Here is a 21,589-nt window from a genome sequence, read left to right on the forward strand (position 1 = left end):
ATCCTGGAATTTTTTTTAAAGCTTCATTCCATGAATGTTTTGTCAGTAGATTGTGGTATAAAGAATAAATTAAACATTTCTCTGAGATTACACAACGACTTTATGTCGTTCTATAAATAGAGAAAATCAAAAGGACAACTATAAGTTGAGCAACACAAACAGACACTATAATGAATTAATAAAATGGATTCATTGGTAGAAACCCAATTCAAACCAAACAAAGAAGAAGAAGAAGAAACCTTTTCATACACCATGGGATTATCGAAGAGCATAGTGCTACCGATGATCATTTAAACGGCCATATAGCTTGGCATTTTTGAAATCATAGCCAAAGCAGCTCCATGTTCTAAACTCTGCAGCAGAGCTGGACTGAATTCTCAGGCTTCTGGCGAGTCAATGTGTTCTAGGTTGCTCTTTTTGCGGCGGTGAGAGGCTACTTTGTCTTGCCCCCGTGACCAAATACTTTGTGCCGATCCATGATGGTATCTCATTGTGTCCTGTCATGGCCTTGGCTCAGGGCAGAGTTTTATTTGACTTGTGGTTTGTCTATTAATTATTCAACATCGTCTCCTTCTTCTCTCACGTTTTTCATTTTCACTTGTGTGTGTGTGTGTAGATTTTGTATTTTAATTAGGTTTTAACTTAAAGGTGCAATTCTTGATGGAGAAATTCCATTAAATTAGGTGCATGGAATCCACCCTCTGGGTTTGTCGACATCGATCACAAGTTCCGTGAAGTTCTCAATAGGTCAATTTTTAACCACGCTGCCGTTGTTATGAAGAGAATTCTCAACTCTTACAAAGGCTTAGAGTCTATTAAACAGCTTGGGGATGTTGGTGGTGGTCCAGGAGCCACCCTTAATAAGTTAATATGATTATCTCTAAATACTCCCACAACAATAGTGTTTATTTTAACTTCCCTTATGTAAAACAAGACGTGCCATCTTATCGTGGTATGCATGGGTTATTTATACATTATACTATATATGTATCATTTTTAATTTTTTTTATTATACTTCTATTAAAAATATAGTTTTTATAATCTTCAAATTACACCATTTTTAATTATTCTTTTATTATTAGTAACCTTGAAGTGTTAATTAATGTTTTTGTGCAGTAGGATTATATTTATCTTCTTGGTCGATCGAGTTTGAGTTGTCTTTTTCTCCCTCTATCATTGTAAGGCATGTTCTTCGCGAGGTTACTTTTATAGCTAATTTCATGGCTAATTGAGCTTGTAGTCATAAGATTCGTTAGCATTTATTGGGTCCTTCGGGTTTACTCGTTGGTTTGTTTAGTATCATTCATTTAAATTCGCAGGAGGTCCCTCATGTTAGGAGATAGTTTTTCTTTTCTTTTATTTTTTGCTAGTTTGCTATTGACTCTTGCTCTTTGATTTATTTTTATGTCTTCTTATATTTCTCTTGGATTTAAAGGTTTTGGCTTATATCTCCCCCCATATTTTTTTACCATATAATGATTTATATTACAGATATGAGTCTCGCTTAACGCCCACCATCGTGGTGGTCTTAAAAAAAACTAAAGTGTTAATTGATGCCCATATATATATCTATATATATATGCATGCATGTATAATATGTACTTGACAACATGGGCGGATCTATTAAGGGACTGCTATGGGCCATGTTCCCTGTAAAAAAATAATTTAATACTCAATATTTTATATTAAAATAAACATATATTAATAAAATACCTATTTTATAGGCTTGAAAAAAAATTTTGGCCTCGCCGGCCAAGATTGGCTTGTTCCGCCCTTACTTGACAAAATCTATTTTCTTATGATTATTATTATCTTTAAATCACATTTTTGTATTCTATAGGCGTAGAACAAAAAAGTGGAAATATGTTCGAAAGAATTCCAAAAGGGGTTGCCATTTTTATGAAGGTCAGTTTGTTTTTTTTTTTTCCTTTCAACTACCTTCCATGTCGGTTTTTTTTTTTTAACCTACTCTTATTTTTTTCCTCTCCGCGTATTTTCTCTTCTCTCTGGTACACTTCATCAATATCTTGTTCTCCTTTTTTTTTTCCTTCTCTTTCTTTCATAAAATTTGTAAACTTTTATTACTGTAGTTAAAAAAGAAATGAATTATACCTTTTCTTTCTCTTTTTTTTGTTAGATGTGGCTGTAATATATCTTGGTGATGATTAGAATTCGATGGAGCTGTTCTTTGTCGAAAATTAGGATTATTTGCTCCCCCCCCCCCTTTCCCCACATACTAATTCAAGATTTACAAGATTAAGAAAATAAAAAATTATTCGAGAGTGAAATTGATTGGAATTCTGATTAGAGATTTTAGAAGAGATCATTAATTAAGAGAGAAGACAATACAAAAGGGACAATGGAGATAGATACTAAATAATTAGAGAGGGAGAAATGATACATACCTCGTTAATGAATTCTATTAACATAAATCTTATGGTAAAGAACTCACTCGCTTATTAAATAAAGACTCAAATCTGACCTGTTATGAGAGTAATATTCTCCCTAAAATGGGAGTATATTCTCTCCTTAATATAAGAATAGCACATTATGCTACACCATAACAAAAATTATGTTAATTGATCTCAATAATTTTCATAATTGTAATTCAAAAAAAAAATCTTTAGAGTAATATTCAAATTTTTAGGGTACCAATAAAAATATTTTATTTTTTATATTTTCTCTTGTAGTGTGGAGTTCATTAGTGGGTGCATAGCACTTTTCTTAGGGTAAAATTAAAAAATGAAAGGAGATAAATTAAATAGCTAGTAATTAAAGAGACAGAGAGAGAGAGAGAAAAAAATAAATCATATGTATGTCCTCCATACGATCTTAACGAGTAGAAAATAATACAATGGTCTAAAGACTATGTATAAAATTGTATAAAACGCTATCTGTGTTACCCTATATATATATATATATATACACACATTTAGCCAGTGTCCCCCATCATAATTTGTGAAAGCATTATATTGATCGATTAAAAATATTCAAGTTTTAACGGTGCCCTTGTACTGTGAACTCAATCTAATGGTCGAACTTATCAATGACCTATTTGTTCACAAAAATGCAATTAGGGTTTCCTTCAAGTTATGTACATGTTTCTTAAACCTATGATCTCCTGATTCTTTTTTCACAAGCAACAAGAGTACAATGATAACTGATAAAACCTTTTATCAAAGAAATGAACGGATACGTGGGAGACATGTAGAAGGAATTGTTGAACAGGCATGGATGACTTTTCTTTTCCTTCTTTTTTCCCCCCGTCACACTAAGCCACCGGGCGAGGATAACAAAGTATTCTTACTTTTCCTCTTTGAATGAAAAAACATTTACCATATGATAATAAAGTCAAATAAAGCACGAGATGCTTTGCCAAAAATGGTACAAATGCATGTCACTTAGAAAGCCCAATCATATATATATATATATATATTCATATGCAGCCGCCCAAATGTTTTTTAACGCAAACACGCTATTAAAATATATGATTTAATAAAATTATTTTTCAATGCATTATATAACTGTGCAGTTTAATAGTATGTCTGCACTGACTTTATTTATTTATTTATTTATTATTATTATTATTAAAATATGTGGTTTAATAGAATTATTTTTCATTGCATTATATAACTGTGTAGTTTAATAGCATATCTGCACTGACTTTATTATTATTATTATTATTATTATTATTATTATTATTATTATTATAATAATAATAATAATAATAATAATCATGGATATTATCATTTTACTACTAAAATTTTACTGACATATCATGTTAGTACCAAGGTTTGCCGAAATGTGCATTTTACTACTAAAGTTTTGCGCCGTTATCAATTCACTATCATTCCATTAACAACGTTAAAAATTTACTGATGTCATAAGGGCGTCAAAGACATTTCCAGCTGTAAGAGTAAAATTATCTATTAATTTGATTGATAAATTATCATTTTACTACCAAATTTTTAGGGAAAATTATCATTTTACTACCGAATTTTTAGGGGAATTATCATTTTACTACCGAATTTTTAGAGGAATTATCATTTTACTACCAAACTCTTGGGGGTAAAATCCACTTTTAACTCAATTTCCGTTAAACATTAACTTTTTCTTAACGGAATTGTAGTGAATTGATAACGGTGTAAAACTTTAATAGTAAAATGTACTTTTTGGCAAACCTTGATACTGACATGATATGTCAGTAAAACTTTGGTAGTAAAATTATAATTTCCCTAATAATAATAATAAACTCGTGAGATGTGTTAATTTATTTTTTAATTATTTTCTCAATGTAAAGATAAATTCATATGATTTTGTCTGTCATTATGAAAAATTCTTCTAGGTAAATATCAATAGTCATATTAATTATTATAGAGCAGGTAATCAAATATTACTAGGGCCTCCATGGACGTGGCCTAGTAGTTTTTAGCCAACTTTATTTAACTAACCATTAGGGTTTGAAACTTTACAAAAATAGGGAGTTAAAAAAATGAATTTAGATTTTCCTTGCCCCTTTCCTTTAAAAAAAGAAAATAATAATAATATTAGCAGGGGCATTTGGTGGGATCTTCAAGGATAAGGATTCAGTGATAAAAAGTTGTTAGACAAGATAAATTTAAAAAAAAATTAAAACAATTTTAACATTGATTCAGTGCTCGCAAGAACTTAACTCGAATCCTAATCGATCTTGAATTGTCTAGACTGCCGATATTGACCCCAAGTAAAATGAGAACCGCAGACAAGGGTAGCAGCCAGCCACAGCCTATGTTAGGTCTGTATCTATAAATCACCCCGCAAAGCTTCAATCACAAAACACAAAAAGGAGGGAAAAAAAAAACTATAAGAAACAATGCGTTCGTTGTCGGAAATACAGTTACCCAAACAGAATAATAAATATGAAGAAGAAGAGAGCTATTCACATGCCATGCAGCTAGCAATGGGCGTAGTGCTGCCCATGGCAACCCAGGCAGCTATTCAGCTTGGCGTTTTTGAAATCATAGCCAAAGCTGGCAAACTCTCGGCTCCAGAGATTGCAGCACAGTTACAAGCGCAAAACGTAAAAGCACCAATGATGCTAGACAGAATGCTCAGGCTTCTGGTCAGCCACCGTGTGCTTGAGTGCTCTGTTTCTAGTGGCGAGAGGCTATATGGTCTCACCCCCGTGTCCAAATATTTTGTTAGTAATAAAGATGGTGTTTCGTTGGGTCACTTTATGGCCTTGCCTCTCGACAAGGTCTTCATGGAGAGTTGGTACATTATTATTTTTCTTTTTCTTTTTTCCTTTTTTTGGGTCAAATCTATAAAGTAGTCAATTTAAGTAATTTTAAAAATGCATGTAGGTTGGGATTGAGAGATGCAGTTATGGAGGGAGGAATACCATTCAATAGGGTGCATGGAATGCACATCTTTGAGTACGCTTCCGGAAACCCCGGGTTTAATGAAACTTATCACAAGGCAATGTTCAACCACTCAACCATAGCCATGGAGAGAATCCTGGAACATTACGAGGGCTTTCAGAACGTTGAGCGACTCGTCGATGTTGGAGGAGGCTTTGGTGTCACCCTCAGTATGATTACTTCCAAATATCCCCAAATTAAGGCGGTTAACTTTGACTTGCCTCATGTTGTCCAAGATGCTCCATCCTACGCTGGTATGTATATATATAGTTCTTCAACTACTTAGACTACTCTTGGTGTTTTAATGAATCAATTACATGATTATGAGACTCATATACAGAGTGGTTAATTAATTTGTGAATGTTGCAGGCGTGGAGCATGTGGGTGGTAACATGTTCGATAGCGTTCCAGAAGGCGATGCCATTCTAATGAAGGTAGGTAGTTTCGAAAATTACCAATCACATATATGAATTGAAGGCATCAGTGATCGCTGATCTTCCTTTTTAAAGTCATTCTACTAAACACGTGTAATTAATATGGGAATTTGCAGTGGATACTTCACTGTTGGGACGATGATCACTGCTTGAGGATACTGAAAAATTGTTACAAAGCCATTCCGGATAACGGGAAGGTAATTGTAATGAACTCGATAGTTCCAGAGATACCTGAGGTTAGCTCTTCCGCAAGAGAAACATCACTTTTGGATGTACTTTTGATGACTCGAGACGGGGGAGGAAGGGAGCGAACGAAGAAAGAATTCACGGAATTGGCAATTGCTGCTGGGTTTAAGCATATTAATTTTGCATCTTGTGTCTGCAATCTCTACATCATGGAGTTCTTCAAGTAGATTTTACGGAAATATTATGAGTGATCTTGGGGAAAGGTTTATCCGCGCGCGAGGATGAATATCAAATAATGCTCCTAAAGTACCCTAAGGCTCTATCAGATCTTACATATTTGTTGTTACAAGACGTTGTGAATTAATGAGTTATCTTGTAGTAGAATAATGAACATGGTGCAGCAGCGACATGTATATCTTTCAGTTCTTGGCTTCATTATTATAACAAAATAAATTACGTGTTGCCAAAACGTACTCATAAATTGCCTCCCATTTTTAAGAGTTACGGCACAAGCTGAAATGCAAAAACCTGAAATCTGACTTTTCCATTAAAAAATAGAATGTTTTACCCATATACATATACATATGCATACATATATATACAGGGCCGGCTTTAACCAATTGGGGGCCTTAGGCGAAATTTTCTTTTAGGTCTTTTGATGTTAAAATATTAAATCTCACAAAAACATTAAACAGCTCAAAAAATTCTCACAACAACATCAAATAGCTCAAACTTTAACTATATTCAATAATATCTTGAATTACAACAATTATTAACAAGATCTCAAAAAAAAATAATAGCCGGAAAGATATCTATTTATTTCCACACAAATATTAATTAATTTTGCCTTCCACAAATTTCATCTCCTTAAGATGCTTTAAAACTTCATAAGCCACAACCATAATCTTCCTGTGAACTTTAAATCATTAATCTTACCTACTATGATCCTTGCTACAAGCCATCACTAATGCAAATTACTAATCAATTAAATTTTATTCTTCTTGCTTTTTGAGATGCAAAATTATTAATTAAAATCTTATATTCTAATTTAGCTAACAAATTTTTTTCAATAGCTAATATAGCTAATCCATTTAATCTTTCTTGTGACATTGTAGTTCTTAAATAAGATTTTATTAACTTCAATTTAGAAAAACTTCTCTCAGCAGAAGCAACAGTTACAGGTACAGTCAATAATATTCTATAAGCAACAAATGCAATTGGAAAAGAATCTACTTTTTTAATATAATTAAGTATATCAAGTGGACTATTTCTTTCCATGCGTAAAACTTCTTTTAAGACTTTTAACTCTGAAAACAAATCTAATCCATCAATATCAGAAAACATATCATATTTTAAGATATTTTCAAGATTAATACAATAACTTTTTAAGCTTTCATCATCTAATGATTTTAATTTTTCAAAATTAAATAAAAATCCAAAAATATTTTCATAGAATTGAAACTGCTCAAATCTATTGGTGATTGAAGAAATAGCTTGATCTACTATATATACAAAGTAATCAATTCTAAAAGAATCTTCGGGAGATAGAATTTTCTCTTCATTATTATTCTCGCCAAATTTATTTTTTCTACGAATTATACGTTTTTGATGAAATTTTGGTTCTATTTCCATTTCATTTGCAATCTCTTTAGCTGAAATCATAGCAGACACAAAACCATTTTCTCTGTAATTCTCAAAAAAGGATGTAAGACCTTTTAGTTGATTTATGGCAACATCAATTTGCATATCTTCCTTTTGTAAGCTTTTACTAACAGTGTTCACAGCAAATAATATATCATACCAAATAATCATGCCTAACAAAAATTCAAAGTTTTCCAATTCATATGTTGCCAAACATTTAGCTTCACTTTTTATTTTAGGATCTTCACTAACTTCTGCTAATTCAAGTAAAGCATCTCTAATTTGGGGAGTTTGAAAGCTTATTGCTTTGACACTTTCTATGCGACTTTCCCAACGTGTTTGTGACAATGATTTAACAGTTAAATTAGGTATATTATCTTGTAAAATTTTTCATCTCTTAGGTGAAGAAGAAAATAGTGAGTAAACACGTTGACCAACTCCAAAAAATGAAATAGCCTTACGACAAGAATTAGCCATATCACAAAGCACTAAGTTAAGACTATGACAGCCACATGGTGTATAAAATGCTCTAGGATTTATATCTAATAATCTTTTTTGTACACCTTGATTTTTCCCTTTCATATTAGATCCATTATCATATCCTTGTCCTCTTACATCATTAATATCAAGTTCAAGAGTTTTAATTACATCCACAAGTTCATTAAAAGACCTTTTCCAGTGGTATTGTCAACTTGTAAAAATCCTAAAAAATATTCTTCTATCTTTACTAGATTTGTTGAAATATCCACACATCTTAATATAAGAGACATTTGTTCTTGGTGGCTTACATCTGCAGTACAATCAAGTATAACTGAAAAGTACTTTGCTTCCTTAACTTTGTTAACAATTGATTTTTTTATTTCAAGTGCTAGCATTAATATGAGTTCATTTTGTATGTTATGTCCAAGATAATGATCATGAATTTCACCGGTTTTAATACGTCGAATATGTTCTTGCATTGTTGGATCAAACTCTGCAATCATTTCAATTAAACTTAAAAAATTCTCATTTCTCTCTTCATAGATCTTCTCATTTTTTCCATGAAATGCTAAATTATTTTTAGCAAGATTTTTTACAACAGCAATAATTCGTATTAATACTTTTTGCCAATGTTCTTTTTCCTTGTCAATTCTTTCTTGAACATCTTTATCAATTGTTTTTCTTTTCGATAGTCTTGCTTCTAAATCAACCCATGCATTCATATTAGTTATATGTTCATTGGTTGTTTCATGACTTTTAAGTTTAGAATTAAGATTTTTCCAATCTCTTGTTCCTTCATCACTAAGCTAATTTTTGCTACAACTTGTATTGAATAATTTGCAACAAAAACAATATACTTTGTTAAAATCTTTTGAATATATTAACCATTTTCTATCATGTTTTTCTCCATTTGTTAACATTTTAACATAAAATGCAGTAGAGAAATGCCCAGAATTTTCATCTTTTGGGAAAGTTATGTTATTCTCTCTAATTGGGCATTTTTCTACTAAAAGATCTCTTAACTTTGTATCAACATTTTCCCATCTTCCTGGATCATAAATATTATTTGGAACAAATAAATTTTCTACATCAACTTTGTTCGCATTTTTATTTTTATCATCTTCAATGTTGTTTATTTCATTCACCGTTTCATCATTATTTAATTCATTTAAACTTGGTTGTTCAATAACTAATTCTTCATTTAAATCTATATCTTTTTTACTAGTTGTGACAAATTTATCAAGAACCCCTTTTTGAGATTGAACTAACTTTTATATTCTCCTCTTTTTTTTCAATTTTTCATATCCCGATACATATTTTCTAGTTGACATGCTTTTCAAATAAAAAAACAAATAAACAAACACAATTTTTTTCTAGATTATTCAAGCCAAAATCAATACAAAAAATAAAAAATAAATTAAATTTAAAAAGGATAAGAACAATAATAAAAAAAAATAGAATGATAGCACCTGGATTTGAGTCAATTGACTAGTTGAGATGAAGATGATGATGGCAATGAATTTTGTAGAGAAGAGAAGAGAGCACAAAAATTTCTTGCTGAAAATAGCTTTGATTCAATGTGTATCGGTTTATAGATAATGAGCTTTTAAATAGATTTTAATAGAATACCAAAAGTTAGTTCTAAAAATCTAACGTTACTAATCTTAATAAGAGTTTTTTTTTTGGAAAGGGAAAGCATTGATTGTTTTTTGGGAAATAGTAAAAGAAAGTAAAGAAGTAACATTCAAAATCATTATTATAGCATAAAAATATATCTTATATTTAAGGTAAAGATTATTAAATAAGAGAGATAATTATGAATAAGAGTAATGATAGGGTAAAGCCTAAAAATTAGGCTTTTTTTACTGTACAAAAAATATATACGTAACTTAATTTTTTTGAATCTTAAAAAAAATTAATTATATTAATTAATAAATAGATACCGAAAATCGGGGCCTTAGGCAACTGCCTAATTCGCCTAGTATTAAAGCCGCCATTGTATATATATATATATATATATATATATATGTATGTATGTATGTATGTATGTATGTATGTATGTATGTATGTATGTATGTATGTATAATTAGTTATCTTAACTATAAAATAGTTTCGCTATCTTGTAAGTGCTAATTTGACAAATGGATCGGGGAAGGAAAACTAATCACATCAGCAAAAAAAATCATCTAACTAATAAAAATCAAAACTGGCACTGGAGATTTCTAAAGGAGTTTCACCGTAAATTCAAGGCACGTTTTTGACAAGATTTCTAATCCCATTGATCGGGAAGTATAGTCCAATAAAGTTCTTGGAATTATATTAAAATATCATATTTTTCTGGCACGCATAGTTACTGATGCAATTGATCCTTATTTGTCCATCTGTATGGACTAAGATTATATCATCGTCAGTCCTTATTTTACCATTCAACACCTCTTGTGCATGTTATTCTCTTCAGCCATCTCCTACCACTCTCTTTGCCACGTAATATGTATTCTAAGAATTCAAGCAAGTCACTTATCAATGAATGAGTTTTTTTTCCTCAAATCTTCAACTTGATTCTTAGTAACAACCGGCAGCTTTGAACAATAGAGCAAATAGAAAATGACAAGTGCCAACTACAATAATTTTGTTCAAAGTTGTTTCCGCAAAATCTACGGTATGCTTGATGGCGCAGACACGATAAAAGTAAAAAGAAAGCAAGGTTTAGCCATTTTTGGCTTTTTATTTGAGCGGATAGTCGAATTATCTTTTGTACAGCTCTAACTGGTAGTGTTGACAAGATCAATATCACGGCCATTATTTTTTATATTAATTTTACTTTGTTGTTTCAATTTGCAGCTTCTTGATTATCCCGACAATCCTCGCTTAAGTCAATATACTCTTTGAATCTCGGTTATGTCGACTTACTTATGTGCTCCTTGCTCGTATAAGTCAACAATAAAAAATGTTTTACACATTAGATTAATTTTGTGACAATATTTGCAATTTTCTAATAAGATTTAATCCATAAAAATAGCTATAATCTATAATCTAATGACAAGTGTTATTTCATAATCAAAATTTTCACTGTTTTGAGTCACAACATCACAATCCCAAACGGAACATGCCAAAGTCATAGGTTTCGCAGGACACAATGCATTAATTTGTTGGCATTTTGTCAAGACAATTGGATGACCTGTGTATATTCAGTTTCAGATAGATCAAGGAACTATTGTTGTATGCGTGACTGACTAATCAAACAAGTTTATGCTTAGTGTTTAACTTTGGATTAATAAGTATTATCAGCTTTTTATTTTTTCCGAGTTTGCTTAATTATATATATTTACGTATAAGCCACCCAGTTCAGGAGTAGGTTTTTTTTTTTTTTTTCTCAAATCTTAGAATTATACTTTAATCCCTCTTAATATCCATGATAGACTTTTAGTACTCATATTGTCCATGATATTAAAAGAAAAACAGAAAATTACACTGTTACATAATAAATATGACACTTTCACATATAAAGTGATTTGTCTGATAACTCTGCTAATTAGAACTAATTAATTAAATATTAAAATGTATTTTTTACCCTTAAACGACGTGTTTTCTCTATCATTCTTTGAATACCAGAGACAAAATGAGGTATTAAAAACCTATAAAGGATTAAAATGGTAAAAACAAATTGTGGGAGGAACTCAAGTATCAGTCTCCCTTATTTTTCAATACAAATTTGTACTCGAAACTTTAACCCTTAAATTATCATAATTATTCTCCCAATAGATAAGTTAGTTTCCTTATAGATTCCGTTATTAAAACCAAAATTTTATTACCAGGAAGTCTCATCACACGTAACTAAGTATTTATTATCTCTATCATATTTTCTAATTCCCCACATTATTTAATATTTTCTATCTGAAAAAATGCTTGTACAAATACATAATTACATAAAACTCTCATTGTAAAAGAAAGTTATTCGGGAGAGTGCCAAACTAGGGAGGCTGCCACTTTTTTTTCTCAATCGAGTTTTCGTGTTTATCACTCACTTAATATTTTTATGGTTTTTATATATAATACGCAATTACTTTCTTTAACAGAAAAATTTAGCAGAGTGAAAAAAAAAAGTTATTTTCTTTAGAAATTTGAGTAACAGGATATATTAAAAAAATTATAAGAGTAAATAATTGGTGAAATTCGAAAACAGTAGGAGAGGGACGAGCAAATAACCCGTCAAAGTAGGAAGGTCAACACATCAGCGTTGTTTGTCCACTACCGTCTTCAAACCATTAAGACTTTACTGACGTCATAAGGTATAATTATAATTTCACCTACGCTTCAAAAGCGTAATTTGGATAATATTCCGTTAGCTTTCTTAACGGTTTGAAGACGGTAGTGGATAAGTGCAAAAAAATATAAATTTAAGTGGAATTTAGTAAAAAAAATTAAAATTTATATATTTTTAAAAAAGAGCGAAAAAAAAGATAGACGGGAGATAATTACCGTTAATCCATTCATCGAACACCTTGTTTATCTAACAATAAGGTTAGGTGGCAAAGTATCATTTTTCACCTCATGGGTCATGAAATTGGAAATCGGCATGTCTTTACTACGATTGAGATTTCTTTTTCTTTTTTTTTAATCTAGTTATCACATCATGCGTTTAAATTTTATTTGGAGTTGCTATAATATAATCGATAGAAATCTTTAAGGTGAGAAAGCAGCAGCATTACCTTGACGTGCGGTTACTGCTGGCAGTGTGATTGTTAATAATGAAGAATTTAATGAGAGAAGGTGGCGTTAATTTTTTATGGTGTGGAATTTTCTAGACTTTATTTGCACTCTTAGATCATGCTTAGATGAATTGTGGGGTTGCATTGAATTTTGAGATTAATAAAATAATTTAATTTAAGGTATGTTTGATTGTCATGAATTAATAGGATAAATAAAAATTAATTCATAACAATTGGGATTATTAGTCTTTATATTTATATATGTTTAGGTGAGATAAAATTAAATGAAGAATTTGTGTCCTCTTTATCATTATTTTATTTTTCATTTAACCTAATATTTTAATAAAAATTAAATATAGAAGTTAATTTCATAATTTTTTAACCTATAATTTTGTTTTATATCGAATATCAAAATTTTATTCATAAATTTAATTAAACTAATATTGAATTTTAAACATAAAATAATAAACTATTTCTTTATAGTAGCATTGAATATTAAATATTAAAGTCAACAATTATCAATATAATTTAAAATGATTATATTATTTAAATAATTATTTAACTTTATTAAATTAAATTAATATAGTCCTTTTCAATATTGTAACAAATAAAATATGATATTATTTATAATCTAATCTAATCCAATTTAATTTTAAAAGTTAATTCAATCAAATCCTATCTTCCAAATGTAACCTTAAGTTATTAAGGTCTGGGTTTAGTGGTGCAATAGGGGGACACCTGTTCAAGACTCAATTGATGCTCTCCTACACAAATTAATAGAAGGTGTATGTATCTCTCTAAATATTTTTGGAAGTATATATAACTCCTCGGTAGATCTCAAATTACACTATATAAGCGTATAAACTTAAGCTAATAATAGATAATAGGTTGTAAGATGTAACAATTTTTTTTTTTAAATAAAAAAGCCTTCCTGTTACTTTGACTGTCCGTGCACAGTTGCACGGGTCGATATAATTGGTCCATCATTTTATTTGTGTTTATAAAAAGTTGCATGAATATGAGGCTTTTCAATATCAACTCTTAAAATTAAAAACTCTGATCGGTCTGGTACTTATCTTGGCGGCTTTGGGAATAATTGGGACGTCTTCGGGCAGCTTTTTTTTTGAGGTGATATGCCATGTTGCTAGTTATTGAAAATGCCATTGCTAGAGGTTGGAATTATTCATGGCATGAGGTTATGCTTCAATTCTCGTTGTTACTTGTTTTGTAATCTCGAGAATTGGATTTAATTAACTACTACATCGTGGTGAATTTCATGCACTTCAAGATCATTCCTACTTTTCGAGGAGAGACCAATGTTGTTGCTAATCGATTAGCTAATCTCAAGTGTCAATTGCAGCTCGCTAACTTGGTCGGTTAGATATTTCATCATCAGATATTATTAGTCTTCTTTAAGAAAGATGCTAATGGATTTTACTATTAATTAAGTTTTTTTTTAATTTATTAACTTGCCTATTAGAATGGGTGGGTTTTTGTTGCTCTCATTTGGGTGGTTCAGTGGATTTTAAATAGTTTTTTTTTATATACTGAAATTTTAGGGGAGGTAAGACGCAAAAAAAAAAATGAATTTGTACTTTACCCATCCGCTTATGTTAAAAAGAAAAAGAAAGAAAGAATAGACTTTTTGTTTCGTGGATGCAATTTAACTGAAATGGTAAAATCTCTCCTATTACAAATAAGTGATTTGGGGTTGGAACCTCCCACACGAATGGGGAAGAAATCTTTTTGACATTAGACTAAATAATAACTATTAAAAAAAATTTCAATTTATTTGAGTTGTGTCTTTTGAAATAATTGTTGTTAGTTGGCTGTATAAATAATTAGATATGAAGAGAAAATGTTTAATATTTAATAAAATTTATTATTAAAAGTGCCTGAATTTTAAAAGCAGTTATACATATTTAGTAAATCTTACTGTAAAATTGTTGTAAGAATATAAATAACTAAATTAAACATAATATTGAAGCAATCTTATTTAGATATTTATAAATATGTATATAAAATATTTTTTTATTGTGTATATATAAGAATTAATAACTAAAATAAATATTTATTTTTTTAATTTTTTTATCTTAATATAATGAGTAGTAATAATAATAATTTCTTTAAAGTTAATAATTTTATTTCTTAAATAATAAGGATAAGTTTAAATGTTTATAATATATATGATGATATAAATGAAATTATATCGAGTATAAAATTTATTCACAAAATCAGATTTTAAAAAATTACTGATTTCTTATGTTTTTAAAATCTACTGTAAAATAAAATAATTTTAAAAAATTCATCAAACATTAAAAATAATTTTTAATTTTTTAAAATTACTTTAAGTATTTAGAATAGTCCAACGGGGGCCTGCCCCACTATTGAAGCTTCCGTCAACTACTGTGATCCATCTGAATTAGAAAAATATATCAGATAAGATATTTTAATATTTTTTTAATAAAATGATTACTCCATTATTATCCACGTCTTTGTACTTGTCATTTGCTGCTCCCACAGCCGCCTCAAGGCAGCTGCCATAAATTGACCGCCATCTTTCTTGTTTCTGGTCAACAAGTCAAAATCTTATATTAATGCATTAAAGACTTACAAACATTGTCCATTATCATTGACTAAGCAGCTCTATTATAGCTTAGTTTTTTATGTGATTATACCTGTTTTCCTATTTATTACTAACAAAAATTATTATAATAATTTTTTTAACAAATTTTTATTTCACATCTAACAATACAAAAAAGCCTAAATTAAAATTTTCTCTGAAGGCCATGAAAGCTCTTGAGCTGGCCTGACTTCGATTCATCCCATTCCATCTTTAGCTTATTTTATTATGATCTAAAATGAATGCAAATGTATGGGAAATAGATCAACAATTATTGGATAGGCATGTCCGTGAATTAATGATACATTTATTTCTTGAAATGGGAATGAGAATGTGCTGGAATGCTATTGATGTGTTTACTTGGCAAAATAAATGGGAATGAGGAATGTAAATAAGAATCAATTTACTAAAATACCTATAGTATTAATAATTAATAAAAATAATTAATTTATCATTATTAACAATATTATCATTATTATTGTTGTTGTTATTATTAAAAATAATAAAGTTAATAAAATTTAATAATATTATTATTATTATTAATTATTATTTTTATCATTATTTTTATTGTTAATAATGATAATATTAATAAAAATAATTAATAATAACTAAAATAATAAAGTTAATAAAATTTAATAATAATAATTATTATTATTATTAATGACATTTAAAATAATAAATTATTTGTGATTTGAACAAGGATAATTTAGGAAATATAAAAAAATTAGAAGGATAGAAAAGTAAATATATGTTTTCATTCTCATTCCCACTCCCACATTTTCATTCCCAACCCTCTTATGAGAATGAGATTCCCATTCCTTATTCTCAAATTACAATTCATCAAGTAAATATAGGTTTCATTCTCATTCCTCAAATCCACAAGTAAACACGCCATAAATGATAAAGATTGCTAAATATATAGTCAAAAATTTTGTTCTAATTTCTTAATGTAGAATGCAAGAAAAGCAACAATAAAGGCCAACCAGAATTATTATTTTTGATTTACAATTTCTAGGAAGCAGGCAGAATTTGATATTTTAAGAGTGCGTTGAATATGTAACTCAAATGACAAATAGATGTGAAGTTTCTAAGTTATAAAAAAAAATATATTTTATGTGGACTACATCTTCTTCGTAAAAATAAAAAATAAAAATCTTCCTCTGCTCCATAAGATTTAAAAGATATCAGCCATTAGAATGGTGATTGAACACTAAAGAGAGACCGAAGGAATATGAATTAGATAACGAAGAGAAAGTAATAAGAACATTAATGATTTATTTCTTCTTTTAAAATTTAAAAATATTGGAGGGATATTGAAAAGAGAGAAACATTTAAATTTTTATATTAAAGAATTTTTAACATTTATCAAAACATGTCCATCTATTATTAGTTGTTGGTGGTTTCAATTTGTGGTTTGATGTGAAATTATGACTTAGAACATAATCAAATGTGTGGAAAATTGTCTGAAGGAGCTTACCCCTGGTCTGCTATCTCTCTATAAATGAACCGTTCAAGCTTCAGTCACAATATGCCAAGTAAAATAAAAGCAATAGTAGTCAACCAAAAATAAAGCAACGAAACAATGGGTTCTTTATCGGAATATCAAAAACTCGCTCAGAAAAAACATGAAGAAGAAGAAGAAGAAGAAGAGAGCTATTCACATGCCATGCAGCTAGCAATGGGCGTAGTGCTGCCCATGGCAACCCAGGCAGCTATTCAGCTTGGCGTTTTTGAAATCATAGCCAAAGCTGGGGAGCTCTCGGCTCCAGAGATTGCAGCGCAGTTACAAGCGCAAAACGTAAAAGCACCAATGATGCTAGACAGAATGCTTAGGCTTCTGGTCAGCCACCGTGTGCTTGAGTGCTCTGTTTCTGGTGGCGAGCGGCTGTATGCTCTCAACCCTGTGTCCAAATATTTTGTTAGTAATAAAGATGGAGCCTCGTTGGGTCACTTTATGGCCTTGCCTCTCGACAAGGTTTTCATGGAGAGCTGGTACATTATTATTCTCTCTTTTTTTTTTTTTCCCCTTTCGGGTCAAATCTATATAGTAGTCAATTTAAGTAATTTTAAAAATGCATGTAGGTTGGGATTGAAAGATGCAGTTATGGAGGGAGGAATACCATTCAATAGGGTGCATGGAATGCACATCTTTGAGTACGCTTCCGGAAACCCCAGGTTTAATGAAACTTATCACGAGGCAATGTTCAACCACTCAACCATAGCCATGGAGAGAATCCTGGAACATTACGAGGGCTTTCAGAACGTTGAGCGACTCGTCGATGTTGGAGGAGGCTTTGGTGTCACCCTCAGTATGATTACTTCCAAATATCCCCAAATTAAGGCGGTTAACTTTGACTTGCCTCATGTTGTCCAAGATGCTCCATCCTACGCTGGTATGTATATATATAGTTCTTCATCTACTTAGACTACTCTTGGTGTTTTAATGAGTCAATTACATGATTATGAGACTCATACAGAGTGGTTAATTAATTTGTGATTGTTGCAGGCGTGGAGCATGTGGGTGGTAACATGTTCGAAAGCGTTCCAGAAGGCGATGCCATTCTAATGAAGGTAGGTAATTTCGAAAATTACCAATCACATATTTGAATCGAAGGCATCAGTGATCGTTGTTCTTCCTTTTTAAAGTCATTCTACTAAACACGTGTAATTAATATGGGAATTTGCAGTGGATACTGCACTGTTGGGACGATGATCACTGCTTGAGGATACTGAAAAATTGTTACAAAGCCGTTCCAGGTAACGGGAAGGTAATTGTGATGAACTCGATAGTTCCAGAGATACCTGAGGTTAGCTCTGCCGCAAGAGAAACGTCCCTTTTAGATGTACTTTTGATGACTCGAGACGGGGGAGGAAGGGAGCGAACCAAAAAAGAATACACGGAATTGGCAATTGCTGCTGGATTTAAGGGTATTAATTTTGCATCTTGTGTCTGTAATCTCTACATCATGGAGTTCTTCAAGTAGATTTAATATCCTTAATTGTTCTTATAAAAGTGGTTGTGATTGTGTTGTCTATTTACTATAATAAGGAACACATGTAGTGTGCTGTAACATTAAGTATTTTAATTTTTCTGTAAAAATTTGGGCTAATGTGTCTGCTTCGTTGTATTTCCCTTAGTTATCTGTTTTTTATTTCAATAACTCCTTTTACCATTAGCTGAGATAATTTGGACTCTTGTGAAAGGAGAAACAAAATGAATGAGGAAAAAGAAACTTGGGATTCTTTTCCTTTAAAAGAAACTTTCATGTCATAAACTCATGAGTGAACTTTTCTATTTAAGTTGTTCAGGGCCTTCAGAATAAGGAAAGAAAGGCAAAGGGAATATTTAGTAGTTACAAACATGTATTTAAAAGGATAGAAGTACATCACATGAGTTTTAATTACTCTGGTTAGGAACTAATGCCAACAGAAGAAGCATTGTTGTTTACATTCTTATACTCAATTAATGCTGCAAGATATTCGCTTCAAAAAGTGAAACTTTTACCTCATCATCTCAGCAGCCGTACTATTCCTTTGGTTTCCTTCAGCTGCTCCCTATTATATCCTTGTATGTGTCTTTTATTTTCTGTATTAATGCTTCCCTGAAATCTTATAACCACGTGTTAAACATCACTCGAGGAGGGCAGGAAAATTTCTTAGAACTGCTAAAATAAATTCAAATGACACTGGAAAAATATGTTTCAGTCGAGTCCGTAAGATGTAGCAAAATCTGCAATTACCTGTCTGGTTTGAAAACCAGGTTCTTGTATGCAAACCACTGTACAACAAAGAAAGCGGAAGCATGAGAAAATAAGAGAAAATTTCTACACATATGAATTTAGCAACAAAATCTTTCTAATTTTTCCAACTTACCCCGGTGTAGCCAATGCCGACAAGCTCGAGAACTCCAGGAACTAAAGGAAGCCTATCAATTGCCTGTTACAAAAAAGACCAATTTTTCTAGTTCATGTTTGGGAATTGAATTACATGTAGAAAATAAGACGACAAAATCGTATGGTAACTGTTGGGATTATTTCACATCAATTGTGAAATGGGTTGGTTGTGAATTTTAAGCTAGTTTTTAGAATTGGTAGAAGCTCAAGATCTCTTAACACTAATATTAGAACCCAGTTTCACCAACAATCTGGGCCGAACAATTTAATAAGATTTACGGATGCCCAAGCTTCTGAGTTCTAACCCAAGGCTCACGTGTGAAATAAAAATTATTAGGGTTATCGTCAGGGTTTTTCTTTTATTTAAATATGCCGCATTTGTCTTTCAATATCAAATATATACCCCATTACATGTATATATTTCATGAAAGTATAAAAAGTAAAAAATAACCTAAAAAAACTATCTATCTATATTTTCTTCCTCTCTCATGACTTCTACGTAATAACAAAACCAAAGTGGAGTATACTCAACTTTTTACCTGACTTAATTAAAAATAAAAATTTCATTTCAATTTAAATAGAGTATTTTCAACCAGTTATCGAATTTCAATGAAAAGTCGAGAATTTTTGTTGAATGAATGTTGGGCAAAATTAAATTAAGGTCGAGTATTCTCGACTCTTTACTCGATTTATTTGAAAAAGTTAAAAAATTTTCAGACAATTTTTTATTTAAATTGAAGTCGAGTATTCTCGACTATTTACCCGATTAACATGGAAAAGTTAAAAATTTATGCCAAATTACTAATTGTGTATGGTTTGATTGAAGTCGAGTATTCTCGACTATTTATCCGACTTGAGGATTTGGATTCAGTTTTATAAGGATTTAGTTGTGGTTATTTTTGTACTCTCTAATTTTTTAAAGTATATATCTGTAAAATTTAAGAGTATTATAATTTAAGGCATATATAAGATATTTTGAAAGAAATGAGGTGTATCCCACGCAATTCTCCCTTATCGGAGAGCTACGACCACCTAATGGTAACACGGGGGAAATGCACAGGGGGAATCTCACCGAAATCATTCCCGTAGAGCCCCATACGGCAATAGCAACAGTTACAGCAAGTGAAGTCACTGCATACTTATCTTCAACTTTGTCCCACTGTACATATTATAAAGTCACAATTGAAAAAATAAAGAAAAAACAATTAATTAGCAACCTGATCGATAAAATGTGGAAACTTACAGCTTCTTGCACGGTCTTGACAATCTCTGGAAGCTCAGTTGCAGCAACTTCAGCTGGAGCCTCCCCTGTTGCCATAGCCATGACATTGCGGGCCATCTTTCGACCTGAGAAATACCAAGACCATGTTAATGACAAGATCCGTATGCAGTGCATGTATCAGCCATCAGGTGAGGTGACTTGACTCACAATATGTAGTTGCCTTCCAAGGGCGGGTTTGAGAGGGAACCGGCGGTGGTGGGAGTGTAGGAAGAGACACACATTGTGTTGAGGCAGGAGCGGACTGGCGAGGAGCCTTGGCATCAACAAGAGTTGAGGAGGAAGAGATTGAGAGTGCGCTGGAGGCCATGGCTACGGGATCCTGTGAGAAGACAGAGGAGGCAAAAATTGAAGAAAAATGTTGCAAATAATTGTTAATTAATTTTGTTGTGGTTTATTGTGTTCTCTTTTCCCCTTTTTTTTTTCTCTTAATTTTTAAATTCTGGTTTTAGTTTTGTGGGGTGTGTTTGATTTGATAATTCTAACTTGGGAATGTGGAGATGCTTCTTCCTCCAAGTTTGGATCAAGATAGCCACTCATTTGTTTGATCCAGATAGTGCTGACATGGCAGTTGGATAGGCATTTTAAGGTGTTTGATTGGATACGCTGCTCCAGGTAGGACCTCTGTTCTGTTCCGTTGGTGCCTAAAAAAATCGACTGTGTTATCTTTCTTTGTAGCAAATTAGCATCACCCGCCTTTGCAATAACCAGTTGAGGAATTGTCGGTGAATTTGAACAAATGGCAAGATATTTCCCAGCCGGGTAAATTGAAATCAAGTAAAATCTGTCACTAGAAAGAAAATATCTCCGCAGGTACTTGATGGCGATTGAAATATCAGGACGTGCCTCCTCCCAGTCTTTAAACATCGGTGAATTTTTGAATTTTGAGGGAAAGGGGTTAGCATTACACTGAGACTAAAGAATTTTTGTATCTATTAAAATTTT

The 21,589-nt window shown here is 31.2% G+C and overlaps 3 protein-coding genes across 3 annotated transcripts; 2 read left to right on the forward strand and 1 right to left on the reverse strand.

Annotated features, from left to right (window-relative positions):
* Positions 1-4,812: 4,812 nt before the first annotated feature.
* Positions 4,813-6,477, forward strand: LOC102627036 (anthranilate N-methyltransferase-like). The gene is made up of 4 exons (XM_006491325.4): positions 4,813-5,253; positions 5,343-5,653; positions 5,769-5,833; positions 5,950-6,477. Exons 1-4 carry the CDS (start codon positions 4,853-4,855, stop codon positions 6,244-6,246), a joined length of 1,074 nt encoding a protein of 357 aa, XP_006491388.2. The 5' UTR covers positions 4,813-4,852; the 3' UTR covers positions 6,247-6,477.
* A 10,291-nt stretch (positions 6,478-16,768) lies between these two features.
* Positions 16,769-18,582, forward strand: LOC102626454 (anthranilate N-methyltransferase-like). Its single transcript, XM_006491323.4, has 4 exons — positions 16,769-17,464; positions 17,555-17,865; positions 17,979-18,043; positions 18,160-18,582. Exons 1-4 carry the CDS (start codon positions 17,055-17,057, stop codon positions 18,454-18,456), a joined length of 1,083 nt encoding a protein of 360 aa, XP_006491386.2. The 5' UTR covers positions 16,769-17,054; the 3' UTR covers positions 18,457-18,582.
* A 235-nt stretch (positions 18,583-18,817) lies between these two features.
* On the reverse strand, positions 18,818-21,127 carry LOC102626754 (protein CURVATURE THYLAKOID 1B, chloroplastic). Its single transcript, XM_006491324.4, has 6 exons — positions 20,795-21,127; positions 20,609-20,712; positions 20,438-20,524; positions 19,346-19,408; positions 19,213-19,250; positions 18,818-19,074 (listed from the first exon to the last, which is right to left on the reverse strand). Exons 1-6 carry the CDS (start codon positions 20,952-20,954, stop codon positions 19,017-19,019), a joined length of 510 nt encoding a protein of 169 aa, XP_006491387.1. The 5' UTR covers positions 20,955-21,127; the 3' UTR covers positions 18,818-19,016.
* Positions 21,128-21,589: the final 462 nt, after the last annotated feature.

This window comes from Citrus sinensis, chromosome 3, assembly GCF_022201045.2.
Source record: "Citrus sinensis cultivar Valencia sweet orange chromosome 3, DVS_A1.0, whole genome shotgun sequence".
Lineage (NCBI taxonomy): Eukaryota > Viridiplantae > Streptophyta > Magnoliopsida > Sapindales > Rutaceae > Citrus > Citrus sinensis.